The 17,425-nt window shown below is 44.5% G+C and overlaps 1 protein-coding gene across 1 annotated transcript; it reads right to left on the minus strand.

The window, feature by feature from the left end:
• Positions 1–225: 225 nt before the first annotated feature.
• On the minus strand, positions 226–16,234 carry PLAAT5 (phospholipase A and acyltransferase 5). Its single transcript, XM_074337174.2, has 6 exons — positions 15,951–16,234; positions 14,579–14,677; positions 13,190–13,298; positions 4,116–4,224; positions 1,997–2,259; positions 226–413 (listed from the first exon to the last, which is right to left on the minus strand). The coding sequence occupies exons 1-6, from the start codon at positions 16,037–16,039 to the stop codon at positions 321–323; spliced, it is 762 nt and encodes a 253-aa protein (XP_074193275.1). The 5' UTR covers positions 16,040–16,234; the 3' UTR covers positions 226–320.
• Positions 16,235–17,425: the final 1,191 nt, after the last annotated feature.

Genomic DNA, 17,425 nt, shown 5'->3' on the forward strand with positions numbered 1-17,425 from the left:
GCCTAAGAAGCAAGTATGGCCCCTTCCCACAAAGAGTGTGAAACGAAATTAGTATATGAATTATATACTAATAATAGCCGAGCACAATAAATATGGTGCTTAATAGTTGCATAATAAATATTAGGTTCTTCCCACCCTGAGAGTCCATGGATCCATGGTCACACTTATTGAATGTATTTCTAGAGGGGTAATTAGATACATTTTAGATTCTTCCAGAAGCTCACAATTTTCTAACAGAAAGGAAGACCAGGGGAGCAAAGGAGGAATGCTCTTTTTGCTGATGTCAGTACTTCTTCCTCTGCTTGGCGTTTTCTGCACCTTCAGGCAGTTGCTGCTTTGGGCTTTATTGTATCCACTACAGCTGAAATAATGGCTCTTGCAGCCTCCGCGCCTTCCATCATGGCGTGCTCTACCTGCAAAGCAGACCAGTCACAGGACACTCAGTGACCATCCTAGGCTGGCGCCCCACCTCGCCACTCCTCTTCAGGAACCAGCCTGCCTGGTGGAGGAGGAAGCAACCTGTGCTCTCCTAGATTTCCAAAGGTCCTAGAGCTGCAAGAGATCTAGACAAGCCAGGAGGGCCTGGAACAGACACCTGAGGCAGACATGCTCCCTCTCCCCTGGGGGGCACAAGGCCCCCGGTCCCTCCCTTAGAGCCATTCAGCCCAGGGTCTGCCTCCATTGTGGGGCTCAGAGGCAAAGGGTCTCAGAGGGGCACAGACACTGAGGCCCTCATTCTTCACATGGGAAATCTGAGAGCCAGGGAGGGGAGCTCACTTGGACAGTGTCACAGGGTGAATTAGTGTCCGAGCTTAGATCTGGGCTGGGGTCTCATGGCTGCGAGGCCCACGCTCCTGAGGAAGGAGGGCCACCTATAAGCTCTTGGGGTCTTCTTTTCATGTACAAGTGCTCATGGAATGGGAGATCCCTCGTACCAGAGCCCACCAACCCCTAGCGTTGGAGCAAGGCCTCACAGGAAGGGAATGCAAGCTAGGAGAGGACCCGAGTACAAAGGAGGAAGATGCGGAAAGCGAAGGGGGGGTGGGTGGAGGGAGAGTGTAGGAGGCCTGCTAATGGTCACTCAGAGATGGGATAGTAGAGAGACCAATGCTGGCATCTGATCCCAGTATATTAAGAGAAATAAGAAACATAGAAAAGAATATAGAAAAATCATGTTCTACCTTTAATCCTTGATTTTTTTTTTCTGTTACAAAGGTGATAATAAATACTTCCTCTGTTCACTTCATGGGGTTTTAGTGAGAATCAGATATTAACAAGAGCATCTCAAACTGTCGTAGCCACTTAGGCTTTCAAAGCTCTTTCACATATGCTGTACCACCTTTCATTGATTACTGCCCTATCATGGGGGCGGGGTCACAAACCCAGATGCAGTGTGGGCCAGGCCAGGTAATACGGGTGAAGCTGGTAGGTGGCACAACTACCGCCACACGTCCATCTAAATGGGGAGCCAGAACATGGCCCCACAGGGCTTCAGCAAACAGGAACACAGGCCCAATGGCCTGATCTAGTGGTTGTTCAAGAGAGGCTGGGAATCTAGATCTTTTTATATAAAATTTCTATATTTTTTAAATGTTGGCAAGTAATTTAAAAAAAATACTAGTCACCCAAGCAACGTATGTCTGTAGGCCACACGTGGCCCACAGACTGCTAGTTGGCAACTATAGCAACAAAGTATCTAGCTCGGTTTATCCCCATTTTGTAAAGGAAGAAACAGTCTCAGAAATAAAACGACTTCACCAAGGAGACCAGGCTAGGTGATGGCCAAGCCAGACTCCACCGGTGGTCTTACCGTGATTTTTCTATTCCTACCTGGATGAATAGAGATGAAAAGGAACTGTAAAATCCTGTAGAAATAGAAGGCCTCACCCATGCAACAAATAATATGAAACCACTGCGGACCATTCTAATCACTGATGAGATGAACCACAAGACCTCAGGGGAAAGCCCTCCTCAGCAGAAGCCAGTGGAGCCCTACCTGCTGGCTCCTGGGCACACCGTATCTGAGATTGTTGACAAAGTGCTCGCAGTTCCCTTCAATCAGGCTGTAATGCACCATCTTGTTGATCATCTGTTTTGTACGCTGGATGATCTTGTCCATGGGCAGCGGCAGGTATGTCCCGTCCAGTTTGTTGTTCACCTTCCAGGAGCAGCCGTGCAGCACGTCTTCCAGACGACTGTATTTTACCACGGCCCGGTTGCTGAAGATGGAGGTGATGCTGCCGGCCTCAAATTCCTCACCTAGAGGCCAAAGGCAAACAGAAGTTGGAAAGCAGGGGCAGAGCACAGGCTCACTCTAAGATGTTGGGTAAGCCGCTTCCCTGTGGGGCCTCAGTTTCACCATCCATAACAGGCATGGCAGAGCATGGGGGTAGATTGGATAAACTGCAAAGGACCAGCATTCCCAAGAAGCCTTGGTCTTGCACTGCACTCCCCACTTCCAAACCCCCCAGCCACCTCTTTCTTATAAAATTCTTAAAGTACCTTAGGCCCCGGACTGCATTCTGTGTCTTACTGACCTAAGTCCTAGGATTTGAGTCTCGCTTTCCTAACCTGACCAGTAATCTTCACAAACGTGTGCCAAGCACCCTTACGTGTAAGCGTCCACTCCAGGTAAGGGGCTATCATGTGGTTTCATAACGTGCCTCCTTCTGCAGCCTCTACAGGCACAGGTGAGGCCACGCAGACAGGCCTTTGGATGGGACCCACTGCAATGAGCTTCCACCCAGAGCCACCCTGCTTATCAACCTACTCAAATACTGGCAATCATTAAGGGTTTGCTTGAAAACAGGGTTCCACAGCTTGGCAAAAGAAATATTTGAAACCTGCTTTATTATCATATGCAGTCTTTAGAGGACACAGAGGCTCAGAGAGGGTCAGGAACCTGCCCAAGGCCAGGTAGGTAGCAATTTAAAACCAGGACTGTTTTTCTGCCAATGTGTGTACCCTCCCCCTTTATAAGCTGTCTGAGAGCAAGAAATGTCCCTTGCTCTTTTCTTACATATTAAAAGAAAATCTGCTGATTTCATAAAACCTGGCAATTCAACTTTTGGGAACAGAGATGGCAGAAGTCAAAATCTGACGGAGAAGGTGGAGACATAACTGTTAACAATTTATTTGGTTATGCAAGAGTTAGGCTCCTAGAAAGGAGAGATGGAGGTGAATGTAGTGTGAAGCAATCTTTACTTGTTCTTCGTGGAGGCTCCCAGACCAGAAGTGGGGAAGGGTGTGAGTGGATGGGGCAGGAGGTGAGAGGGTGGGAGAGGGCCTGCTCTGCAGGAAGGTGTCAGCAAGGTGAGCGGCTAGGCCAGCAGAGGCAGACAGGACATGGGGGTGAGCAAAGTGTGGCCACCACCACTGTAATTTAATCTTGAATGGCAAGTATGTGCACAGGACAAAATCCAAGGGCATCAAAGAATATGCTGAGGAGCCCTCTCCCGCCCCCTCTCCCAGCTTCCCCAGGTCTCAGCTCCCGAGGCCACCACTGTGACCAAAGGTTCTGCATGTCTGATTTGGAGTGTTTTTCCCCCCATTCTGTGCTACAATCTTCTATCATCACCTCCTCCTTATCATCAAACCTCCACTATTTAATTAGCTGCCAGTTTCACCTCAGCCTTGTGTTAATGCTGCCTTGAGAAGTGAAAGGAGAACGGGTCCCCACTGAGAGTGGGGCAGCCTGGGGCAGGTTGGCAGGGTTGGGAGACAAGGTGGGGGTGGAGGTGCCAAAGGTGATGAGGAAGCCGGAAGCAGCATTTGAGGACTATCTGAGCACACAGGTATCCGCACCCGCCAGGGGAACGTGAGGAAGGATACAGAACCGTTGTCAACACAAATGGAGGCTCAGGTTCTTGCAGTTTGTGGTCTTGGCAGTCAGGGAAGCTGGGGACACTCTAACGTGCACCTCTCTTAGGGCCGGACATGCAGTGGTGTTTGGGAGACAGCGACCAAACGCTATCACACAGTGAATTAGGGTCTAGCAATGCTTTGGGGTGTTTTCTTGCTAAAGCAAGGCCGCAGTTGAGGAGCACAAGAACTAACTGTACTTCTTTACTTTGCTAACTCAAATATCAGTATTTCAGTAGAGTTTCCACTCTTACTCGGGGCAGTCAGATGGACCACACAATCATCTTCCACATAGATGGCCCAGTGCTCATAGCCAATGCGGAAAATCTCAATCAGGTCTCCGGGCCTGGGTCTCGGTTTGCCCTAAGATGGAAAAAAATATAATAAAATAAAGAAAACGCACAGGCCCAAGGAACCCCAGAGACCCTGCTTGGGGATCAGCTACAGCTCAGCCTGAAGCGTGCTTTCATCACTTTACAGAAACCCAGACTAGAGAAAGTTCTCTTCACACAAAAGAACAAAGGACCCCGCCCCCCACCCCGCATCGCTCTCATTATTGAAGCCAGCGAGGTTAACTGTCACTTGTCAATGTAGTGCCTCTCAGCTCTGAATGCACTCTCCTATATGTTCTGTGTAAGCGACGGATGCACCCTCCTTATATGCTCTGTGGGAAGTGAGGAATGCACCCTTCTATATGCTCTGTGGGAAGTGACAGAACTACTTGAAGCATTTCCTCTTGAGATTGAGCACCATCTCAAGCTTTCTCAATAGAGGGCGCTGGAGGGCACTGCAAGAGGAAGGGGTTCTCCTGCAGTGTCTGGCTTGGGGTGGGGCTCGGGGTATCATGGTCAGTAGTGTGGATGTGCAGACATCTGGTACAGCTCTACCTGAGCCCATAACCTTGCAGCCTTGGGCTGGTGATAACCTTTCTGGGGCCCTCTTGACAGAGATAACAGCTCCCCAAAGCCTCCTGCCCCTGCTGGCCTCCTGATTCCCTCTGCAGGTCCTCCGCATGGCCTGTCTGTGGCCCAGAGGGTCCCCCTCCTCTGCGTCCCACATCACTCATTGCTAATAGCTAGCTCACCACCTACATTCCAGGGGGTTGCCATTTTCCCAACAACAGCAGACCAGCTTCAGCCTGGCTGAACCAAGCTGCTCAGCTAGCCAATGGGTTGGCCATACCTCTCCAACGGGGTCTGAACCCCTTCCACGTTTGTCTTTCTACGAGTACCCTCCCTCAAGCCTGCAGGACCATGTCGAGTTTCCTTGTATTTTAATAATTATAGTGAACTTCCCCCATTTCACCTGTGTGGTTTCTGTCTCCTGACTGAACCCAGACTGCTGATACTCTATCTCTTCAAGGAGGTCAGGGGAAGAGAGACTGTGCATCTAAGAGACACTGTGTGTGTGCACAATACAGTATTGTGCACTTAAAAAATTGTTAAGAGAGCAGGTAGACCTCATGGCAAGTGCTCTTACCACCACTGAAAGAAGGAAAGGAAGGAAGAAAGAAACAGAAAACCCAGAGTTTTAACCACTGCAAAAACAAACTTTAGAAAAAAAAAGCTCATATCCCCGACTGCAATAATGTACTCAATACTATAAAAATTCAGTCTAAGTTCTGATTCCCAGACTCCTCATCCCTCTCCAACTATCCTTAAGTTTGTCCAGGAGTGGTGCTGGGAAGAAGCTCTGCTCACTGATTTCTCCTGCAGAAGAAGGTATGCTGGGAAATCAGGGCCATGCAGAGGGATGAATCACCCCACCCACCCATCAACTCGACAAGAATGTTGTTGCATCTTCCAGGTTTGCAACCATTTGCCCGGGGAGTCTAGATTCCTCAAAGCTGTATCTCTCCCTCAAGTTCCCTGCCCTATTTCTCTGGCTGAGGACCACCATTTGCCAGTGGTGTATTCACATAAGTACAGGGGGTTTTTACCTGTTTCTATTAACACTTTTCTGAGATATAATTGGCATCCCATAAAATTCACACATTTTAGGTATACAATTCAATACTTTTAGTAAACTCACCGAGTCTGTGCAGCCATCACCACAATCCAATTTCCAATTACCTATTTTTAGTCATTCCTATTTCCTATCCCCAGCCCCAAACAACCTTGTACCCATCAGCAGTCACTCACCTTTCTTCCCCTCCCCTTGCCCCCTAACCCCAGGCAACCATTACTCTACTTTCTGTCTCTATGGATTTGCCTTTTCTGGACATTTCACATAAATGGAATCACACAATATGTGGTCTCTTGTGTCTGGCTTCTTTCACTCAGCATCACGTTGTTGAGATTTATCCATGTTGTAGCATATAGCAGTACTCCCTTATTTGGATATACCACATTTGGCTCAAACAACTTTGTTATTTTTCAATATTAGTTTGGCTAAGGGAAACTAAAGAAGAGTTAATAAATTAAAAGACGCTCCATGTTCATGGGTTGGAAAACAATATTATTAAGGTGGCAATTCACCACATGGATCTATAAATTAAACACAACCCCCCTTAATACACCAATAGGCATTTTTTTGGTATAAATTGAAAAGACGATCCTAAAATGTGTATGGAAAAGTAGATCACGGTGGAGGTGGAAGCCTTTCTGCCATGAGTTAGGCAGGAAGTGGGAAGTGAGAAACTAGGGACAATGAGGGCAGGCAACTCTTCCAAGGTATTGGCTGTGAACCAGTGGAAAGGCATCAGGTGGGAAGGAAAGACAAACAAGGGGTGAAGGGAAGGTATTTTCAAGATGGGAAAGACAACGGCAAGTACAAGTTCTGATGATGGGAATCCAGCAGAGAGGGAGAGGTTGGAAATGGCAGAGAACAAAGAGTGATCAGCAGCGAAGGGGTCCTGGCAAAGTGGGAAGGGCCAAGTTCAAGAGTGCACTGAGGAGGAGACAGCCTTCAGATAGAGAGGCCAAGGAGGGCCTTTCCCAAGAGAAGACGTATATTAGTCCGCTTGGGCTGCCATACAAAATACCACAGACTGAGTGCCTTAAACAACAGCAATTTATTTTCTCATAGTTCTGGAGGCTGGAAGTCCAAAGTCAAGGTGCCAGAAGTGTAGGTTTTAATCTGAGTCCTCTTCTCTTGGCTTATAGGCAGTTGCCATTTCACTGTATGCTCATATGACTATTTCTTTGTGCATGGAGAGAGAAAGTTCTCTGGTGTCTCTTCTCATAAGGGCATTAATCCAGTCCTATCGGATCAGGGACCTACTCTTATGATCTCATTTAACCTTCTTCACTTCTTACTCCAAAGACAGCCATACTGGGGATTAGGGTTTCAACACATGAACTGGCGGGGGTGGGGTGGGGTGGGAGCGGCACATACATTTAGTCCATAACAACATGTATGGGCTGGTTTTAAAAAACCAGGGAAGAGCAGTAAGTGTAATTGATAAGTTCAAAAGCCCTGAGAAAGGAAAGACTTGGATTCATCAGAGGTACAGAAAGGAGGCTGGGATGGATGGTACAGAGTGAGGGGGAAGGGAGTGATACAAGATGGATTTGGAGATGATATACGGATACAGAGAATAGAAAGAAAAACAGGAGAGAATGTGGGAGGTGTGGGGGTGGGGAGTAGACCTACGTCCGTGGCCAGCAATCTCTAAGGCCTCATGTGAGGAGAAAACCTGGCTGGTGTTCCTCATGTGCTAGAACGTCAAGATACATTTATCTCATCTGTCCCATCTTGGCATTAACGCACCCCTATTACATAAAACAGTGAGTAATTCTATATATTTTAATTGATATGTACATGGCTTGGTGAAAGCAGCAGAAATAGGGACAAATGACAAAAGGGATGGGTCCAGGGCCTCAAAATGGCATGGGAGAACAGACGATATTCGAGAAGGTGAGAAGTAAACACCCATCAAAGATACATGTGCAGACCTCAATCAAGTTAAGATAAAAATAGAACATCCTGAAGTGACACATCATGGCAGGTTTTCATCTTAAATCCTAAGAGAGGGAAAAGTGAATGAAACCATGTATTAATGTTATACAAAGTTTTATGTGGGAAGCTGGCGATGCTGCTGCTTGTCCATTGTACTGTAAGTTCTTATCTTCTTCCTGTTTCCCCCAGTAGTCTGTGAAGACCTTGAGGGCAAGAATATCCTCCCAGATCTCTGCTGAATAAAAAACTGTAGAAAAGCAATGCTATATATTCTCCTTATTTCACTGTTATTGATTAAAATGCTATTCATCCCTTACTATATTTTTGCCAGTAACATTGAGTCCTGCAGGCCTGCTTTTTGCTTATGATGTTATCAAATGAGACCCCAAAGCCTAACCTTAAAAATGCAAGCCTGTATAAATGTCTATTTTAAAGGAGTCTTTTAAAATGTTGAAAGGCGAAGGACACCCTGCAGCTACAGAGGCAGCAGTAATTTTCTGCATCATAAAATGTGTGAAAGAAGCTGACTTCATAAAGTATTAAATTGAAAACATTTACAAGAATATCAACCTTATTATGTTGTGTAATATGAAGGCTTCATGACTATTCATAACTGTTAACAACTTGTTCTGTTCTCTGTTAATATAAATCAGTCCTCACAATATCTATCTTTTGAACAAAATGGGTCTTGAAACATTCTAGAAATTGTAGTATCCTATGAAAATACCCTTCAAGGAGAAACTGAAATTCTTATTGGTGGTTGGGCTTCGTACTTCATAGGCCTGGTAATGATGTTGCAATCATTGACACCTCTACCATTCCTAAATAATTCAGTTGAGACCAACTCTATGGGCGCTTTCCTCTTCTCATATCATGAGAAATAAAACCTTTGACTGAGACAATCAAGATGGGGCAGTAGGTAAACGCTGTGTTTACCTTCTATCACAACCACATCAAAATTACAACTAATCTACAAAACAACCATTATTGAGACTCGCCTAAAATCAAGCTGAAGCCTTTCAACTAAGAACGTGCAGAAGAAGCCACCTCCAGACTGGTAGGAAGGTCAGAGACACGAAACAGGTTGGTCCCACACCCGCATGTGACTATTAAAGATTGGGAGGGCTACTTCGGCTGTGGGGGTCCTTCTCCATCCCATAGAAGGGCGAGAGATCCCAGCCCCACTCCAACCCAGGGTTCCAGTGCCAGGGAGAGAAGTCCCCATAATTGTTGGTTGTGAAAACCAGCAGAGATTGTGACTGAGTGAGACTGAGTGCAGCTGCACTCTCAGGTGCTCCTCTTAAAGGGACTGCATGCAGACTTACGCACCAACAGAATCACTCTCTCTGAGCTCCAGCACTGGGGAAGCAGCTGAAAAGGCGGCAGGGACAAATGGTGGGGAATTGAGTTATCTGGGTTGGGATGGGGGCTGGAGAGGTGGCTTTCTCCTGGATGGGAGACCTGATGGAGGCCATTGTTTCTTTGTTGAGCCCTCCCCCTTCCCAGCATGTAAACACAGCTGCCATATCTGAGTCTGCACTGTTAATTCTAGTTCGCTATGCCCTGGCGATTAGAGACCTGGCCCCACCCAACTTTTGGGCACCCCAAGGCTGCTTTTAGTGGCTTTTTGGTGCAGACCGCCTGCCTTGGCTCAAGCTGCAGACTTTCCTAGATTCTCAAAGGTTTGCAGGACCTGAACAAACAGCATCTGGCTTGAGTGTGTCCTGTGTGTCTGGCTGAGCAGCCCTAAGCCGGCACTAGTGGCAGCTGGCCTTGGTTCGTGGCTTGGCCTCTCAAAGCGCTTCCAAGCACAGCACAGGTGGCCGCCATCTGTGGATTTCTTTCTGGTTCCTGCTGGGTGGTCCTGGGTGGGGAATGGGCTGTGGCTGAACTTGACCTACAGTGGATCCCCTCCAAGGTGGTCCTGGGGCTGGAGCCCCCAGTGGCCAGCTTCAAAACGAGCTGGATCATCATCCAGCCACCTCCAAGTACGACACACCCAAGGAGCAGATTGGGCAGGCACCAGAGTCCTGCTGAGGCAGATCCTGCTCCATAGGGTCAGCCCCTGTACATCAACTCTTCCACTGTAGTCAAGGCCACTCCTCACAACCAGTGAGCCCAAGGGTCAGTCCCTCACATTGATATGCAATTATCAGTCAAGGCTCAACTACAAGAGGAGGGCACACACAACCCACACAAGGGACACACCTGGAGCGTGTGGCTCCTTTGACCAGAAAGACTGTGCCACTGACCCCACAGCACACCCACTACATAAGGCCACTCTACTAAGACCAGGAGACAAAGCAGCCCTACCTAATACATATAAACAAACACAGGGAGGCAGCCAAAATGGGGAGACAAATAAACATGTCCCAAATAAAAGAACAGAACAAAGCTCCAGAAAAAGAACTAAGTGAAATGAAGATAAGCAATCTATCAGACGCAGAGTTCAAAACACTGATTAAAAGAATGATCAATAAGCTCAGGGAGAAATTCAACAGAGAGATAGAAAACATAAAAATAAAGATGAAATTTATAGATGATGTAATACAGAATTGTACACCTGAAATCTATGTAATTTTACTAACAATTGTCACCCCAATAAATTTAAAAAATAAATTATTTAAAAATAAATAAATAAATAAATAAAGATGAAAACCATAAAAAAGAATGAGTCAGAAATAAAGGACACAATAATGGAAATGAATATATTACAGGGAATCAACAGTAAATTAGACGTAGCGAGGATCCAACCAGCAATATAGGTAGGAGATAATGTAGCAGAAACATCCAACCAGAGCAGCAAAAAGAAAAAAGAATCCCAAAAATTGAGGAGAGTTTAAGTGGCCTCTGGGACAATATCAAGCATACCAACATAAACAACTTGAAAGTGGTGCATTTTCCCCCCAGAAATTGATTTGGAGAAATACAAACTTCTCCCAGAATACCCAGGTGTTCTTTCAGATGTCTAGGAGGAAAAAGGCATTAAGTACAAATTTTAAGTATATGAAAAAAAAAAAAAGATTAATGTAAAGGTGTTTACTGATTTATTTCAAGTTGTTCCCCATCCTCTCCAAACAATTATGTATTTTAACATTAGAAAAAGAGACTCCTCTTAGCATAATAACCTCAAGATCCATCCATGTTGTCACAAATGTTCCTATATCATCTTTTCTTACCGCCTAATAGTATTCCATTGTGTATATATACCACGACTTCTTTATCCAATCATCTATCGAAGGACACTTTGGTTGTTTCCATGTTTTGGCCACCGTAAATAAAGCTGCAATGAACATTGGAGCACACGTGTCTTTACAGATAAATGTTTTCAGATTTTTGGGGTAGATACCCAGGAGAGGGATTGCTGAGTCATATGGTAATTCTATTCTCAATTTTTTGAGGAACCTCAACACTGCCTTCCACAGTGGCTGTACTAATCTGCATTCCCACCAACAGTGTAGGAAGGTTCCTTTTCGAGAACCACATGATTTCACTGATATATGGGATATAAAACTGAAAACAACAAAGGAACAAGACAAATAAAGAAACAAAAACTCATAGACAGAGACAATAGTTTAGTAGTGGTTACCAGAGGTTAAAGGTGGAGGGGGGTGGTAGATGACGGTAAACAGGATCACATATATGGTGATGGAAGGAGAACTGACTCTGGGTGGTGAACACATATAGATGATGTATTACAGAATTGTACACCTGAAACATATGTAACTTTACTAACCATTGCCACCTCAATAAACGTTAATTAAAAAAAGAAAAAAGAAAAACAAACTTCTGTGGACTTTAGATCTATGGATAACTATTTCTAAGCAATGTGTTTTTATTAACTAATTAATCTTAATTAGATTTAGTTCAGATTAACCTTACCTATGCTATATCAGACATCATTTATGAAACATTTCTTGCTCTATCTGAATGTCCATCAAGGGCCAGGATTAGGCCCCTAGCACCGGCCTAGGGTAGCATGTTTACCAAGACCCCACAGTGGCAGAGTCCCCTGATAGCATAAGTTGAAACCAGGGCCTCTAAAGATAAGAGCTAGACAGATTTGTCCAAATGTCAGAAATGGATTATAAACAGAAGAGTCAGAACTCAATAGTGAAAGAAAATTAGATCAAAATGGGGACCATGAATTACGCTATGCACATCACACTTCTGAAAAAAGTTCTGTTCACTCAGACAAGGAATCAGTAAGTTGAGAACTTCAGTATATTCCATTGGAAGAGTAAAGAAGCTGGTAGGAGACTACCTTTTTGATGAAGGACTGAGACCTTTAAAAACTGTTTTTGATCTTGGGTGAGATTCCATGGGATGTTACAATGATAGAACAAGAACAGCCTGCTCTTTACAAAAACGAGTAATCTAATAACAAGCATATGGTTAAAATGAAAAATTCAAAAAGAATTGATATTACTTAGAAACCAAAATTAGTAAGTTAGAAAATAAACTTCACATAATTAAAAAAAGAAAATGAAAGCATATTTTACCCATCATGTTAGCAAATATTTGGACTTTTAGGTATCCAAAGAAACAGCATTTTCTGTCTTGTAAATTGGTACACTCTTTTCAGATTGCAAGTTACCAATATCAATTAAAATTCAAAATATCCTGGGTTTGGACCCAGAGCTTCCACTTTTAGAAATTAATCCTAAACAAAGAGATGGACCCAAGAGGATTTGTTGCACCATTTTGTAAAACTTGGAAACAGCTCAAATACTGATCAATAAAGAAGTAACTAACAACAACAACAAAAATTTCCAGGTATAAAACAAATAAGACATGGATATGTAATGTACAGCATGGGGAATATAGTCAACAATATTGTGATAACGTGGTACAGTTGTCAGATGGTTTGGGATTTATGGTGATCACTTATTTAGGTCTATAAATGTTGAATAACTATTGTGTACACCTGAAACTAATATAATATTGTGTGCTAGCTATATTTTAATAAAAAAGTCTTTCTTTTTTTTTTTTTAAAGTCTTTTTAAAAATGAAAACTATGGTGACAAAAAGCAGATCAGTTATTGCCTGGGGGTGGGGGGAGGTCAGGGAGAGAAGGAGGGATTCACCAAGCGGAACAAAGAAAGTTTGGGGAGGGTTGGAGGACGTTTATTATCTTGGTTGTACTGATGGCTTCACGGGCATATATACATATGTCAAAACATATTCAGCTGTACTCATATATTCTAAATATGTGCAGTTTACTGTATGTCTGTTATAGAAAGTCAGAAAAGCTCAATAAACAGCTCAATAAAGTTCCTTTTAAAAAAATGAAAGAGGCATAACCAACATTCCAAATCAGCGTGCAGTTCAACCTGCCACGCAGTGTAAATAAAGTCAAATACGGCACGTAGAGAAGTCACCGGGACATAAAACATATGCCCTGTCTAAGAATTCTTATGATGCCCACCTCAGCTGCTTGCTTTGTTAACTCGTCTGCACTCCTAGACTTCGGGGTTGAATTTGAGTCTGCTCTCTCCTGGTGGGGTGTGGTCTCCAAGCTGACTACTGGCTTCTCCCTAAATGAATTTTGTGATTATATAGTTAATAAATAACAGCACTTCACAATTACTGGAAATTCTGTATTACTTCAGATTTGTGGTTTTAAGATATCTTTCAGTTTTGAGATTCTAGGAAACATTTCCCCTGAAACTTGCTTCTGTGCCATCATTAGCATATATAAAATAATTGCTGTTTACTACTTTTCAGACAATTGTTTAAAACTGCTAATGATAGCAATGAGTAGCTTTCAGAATTTTTTTATTTGCTAATAATCTTTTTTCCAGTGTTTGTCAAAGTGATACTTGCACATAGCTTTAAAAAGAAAAACGTAACATTACATATGGCTCATAATGAAATGCGACAGGCCTGTTCCTTCCCTTCTCACTCCCAGTATTACTGCCAGAGGTAGGCCCCTTGAACTCTTGAAAAGTTCCCTCCAGTAATTAGCTCCATATTTCTGAGAAATCCTGTTGAATCACAGCACTATAACCGCAAGTAATGTGAAAGACATCAGTATATTTTGTCTCTTGAAACTAAATATTGCAGGAGAGGAGAGAACTGAAACTGAAGACGAAAATATGCTTTTTAAATAGTAGAATGAAATATTTGGGGGCCAAAAAGACCTGGGTTTGAAATCTGGCTCTGATACTTGCTGTCCAACCTTGAGCTAGTACATTAATCGGTCTGAAATCAGTTTGATTATCTATAAAATAGAGATGATAATATTTGTCTTGCAGAGTTGTCACGAGGGCTAAATGAGAAAGCATATGCGTATGTACATAAGTGGTACATTACCAACCCATAAAGGGCATTTTCTTTATCTTTCCTCATGCTTCAACTCTTCTCCAAAGTATAGTCAATGGGGGGTGGGGTGGGGAGACCCCTCATATTCAGTACAGCTCTTCTGGAAACTTTCAGCCCCTCAGAATTTTAAAAAGAGGCAAACCATGTTTTTAATGAATGTGAATGGAGGAAATTTACAAGAAGGTTGCATCATTCATTAGTTAGTAAGACCAACTGGCAATATTGTAAGCACCCTTGAAGGCATTTCCATTCTCAGGGTTCTGGAGAAGGCCTCAGTGGCTAGAAAGCACTGCAGGACACGCTTTCTGTCAGCGAGTCCCAAGCCTGGTCACACTCTATTGCCAGGACCATATCCGCCTTCTGCATACTGGTTAGTGGTAGGCTGTTTTGCACGGAAACCGCATCAGGATTTGTTACACAGAACTGCCAGCAAAGTCAATTCAAAAGGCTGCTCTCACCCAAAGACCCAGTCCTTCCATACAAAGAATCTTACCCCTGCTGGACGCCTCTGCCCTTTTCTATCGGACCCTGCTTTGGCTGCTTGAGCGAGAGCTGGACCAACACTTGAGATCCCACGGATTCTCCTAATTCGAGGGGAAAAAAAGCGATTTTAACCACAATTGCCTGCCATGGTGCTGGTGCTGGTGGTGGTGGTGGTGCTGGTGGTGGTGGTGGTGGTGGTGGTGGACCTGTGAAAGAAGGGTTCAGGTGATCACCTTGACAGCAAAGGGGGGCTTGGAGCTATCGTCTAGAACCTTGCGTGACTAGGTGCTGGAAAGGGCTCACTTCCTCTGCGAAAGAGAGACTTTGGAATTCCCAGGGACAGACTCCGGGAAAAGAGGAAGTCAGAGTTGTCTCTAACCCAGATCACAGAAACCTTGGGGCTAAGTCTGACGGCAGAAGCTTCTGCGGAGCTAGCGTCCTCCTTAACTCAACCTGCTGGGGGACGGCCACCTTTGTGCATTTCCACCTGGAGTACAGTGGGAGGGTAGATACCCGAGAGAGTCTGCCTCGCTTTGATTAAATTCATAATAAATGATCATTCCGAAATACAAGGTCTGAGAATTACGCTCATGAACTTGTTGCAACGATGTTGCTAACCTTTTTTGATATCAGAGGGGTTATTTATTATGAATTTGTACCAACTGAACAAACAGTTATCCAAGTTTACTATTTGGAAGTGTTGAAAGGCTGCGTGAAAACGTTAGATGACCTGAACTTTTCACCAGCAATTCATGGCTCTTGCATCACAACAATGCACCAGCTTACACAGCACTGTCTGTAAGGGAGTTTTTAGCCAGTAAACAAATACCTGTATTGGAACACCCTCCCTACTCACCTGATCTGGACCCCCAGTGACTTCTTTACCTAAAGATAAAGGAAATATTGAAAGGAAGACATTTTGATGACATTCAGGACATCAAGGGTAATACAACAACAGCTCTGATGGCCATTCCAGAAAAAGAGTTCCCAAATTGCTTTGAAGGGTGAACTAGATGCTGACATCAGTGCATAGCTTCCCCAGAGGAGTACTTTGAAGGTGACAGTAGTGATAGTCAGCATTGAGGTATGTCCCACTTTTTCTAGGGTGAGTTCGGGAACTTAATTGTCAGCCCTCCTATTCACTCATTATTGTTAACAGGCATTTCATGCTACCAATAAACGTCTACAAGAATTAGCCTTGAAGGCAAACATGAGGACTTTTCTGCGGGGCCAACATCCCGCTAGGACCTGGAGAACAACCCAGGACCGTTCCAAGCTTGGGCGCGGTGGCTGGGTAAGGTGGGGCCCCATTCCTTCAGCGCCCAGACTGAGGCACAGCTGAATGCCCAGGAACAGGTTGATTGTTATTTGGTCCTATACCTGCCATTTTTGAGGTGGGTTTGGGGCAGGATCTGGGAAACCTAAAGAGGCGGAGCTGGCCCTTCCTCCCGGCGACGTGGCTCAGACCCATCCTTCTGCTGCAGCCCGGCGGGTTCCGGGGCCTGGCAAGGGACGACGCACCCCGCCAGTTCCCAGTGGGCACAGCCCCAAGTCAGCGGAGCCGCGGGGTCCAGGGCTCTGCGGCAGCGCCGGGCGGATCTGCCCAAGAGAAGCGCGGGGCGCATAGCAAACGGCGAGGGCGCGTGGCAGGGCGCCCTGGGCTAGGGGAGCGCGCGGGCGGGGCCAACGGCGCGGGCGCGGTGAGCGCGTCCAGGAACAGAGAGGGCACAAATGGGGTTGCTTGAAGGCCCAGGAATCTGGGGCTCTGAGAGGAAAGGCAGGGAAAGGGACGTAGGAGGCAATTCGAGGGGTGCAAGGTAACACCGAGCAGTTTGGTAAAGGCTTGACGGGCATCTGATGTGGCTGGAGAAGCTGAATGTCATGGAGCAGACAGAGGAGCGACATACAGAGAATGCGGTTGAGGCCAGATTCCGAGGGCCTGGGGAGCACATTCAGGAGTTAAAATCTTAAGGGATTCAGAGTTTTATATGTATTTTTTCACATACATATTTTATTTTTAAATTTAAGATATACATATCAATATCATATATATTATGTCATGTAATACATACAAAAGAATGCATATAGTTATAAAACATGGTAGTCAAATTTCTACCCATGAATACACCATCCTACGTGAGAATCCGAGCATACCTAGCGCCGATGCTGCGCCTACCTCTGCTCTTTCCTTACCCCACCTCCCTGCTTCCCTGCCAGAGGGCATCTCTCTCCTGAGTTTTGTGTCTCTTGTGCCCTTGCTTTTTAAGTTTTTAAAAATCTCTCGTCTGTATCCCTAATACGTTGTTTCATTTTGCTTATTTGAAGTTTTATAAAAATGGTATCATGCTGTATTCTTATCTTTTGCAAATGCAAGTTGCTTCTTTCAAAGTTGTTCCTGTAATAATACACTTTGTATATAGATCTGTGATTCATTTCCCCTGCTGGAAAATATTCCAGTATGTGACTATACCACAATTTATTGATTCAGTGATAAAGCCACTTGTTTTTTTTTTTTTCTAATTTGAAATGAGAAACTATTGAAAAGAACCCAAATTATGTCCCGGTGTATGCATGCAAGAGATTTTAGTATAGGATCTATAGGATATAGAAAGGTACGCAGAAAAAGTGGAGAACCATATGACTTCACACATATGTGGGATATAAAACTGAAAACAACAAAGGAACAAGACAAACAAACAAAGAAACAAAAACTCATAGACACAGACAACAGTTTAGTGGTTACCAGAGGGTAAGGGGGGTGGGGGGTGGTACAAGAGTGTAAAGGGAGTCAAATATATGGTGTTGGAAGAACTGACTCTGGGTGGTGAGCACAGAATGTGATCTATAGATGATGTAT

The sequence above is a fragment of the Rhinolophus sinicus genome, chromosome 14 (genome assembly GCF_057876585.1).
Source record: "Rhinolophus sinicus isolate RSI-liver-muscle chromosome 14, RSI-T2T, whole genome shotgun sequence".
In the NCBI taxonomy this organism is placed as follows: Eukaryota; Metazoa; Chordata; class Mammalia; order Chiroptera; family Rhinolophidae; genus Rhinolophus; species Rhinolophus sinicus.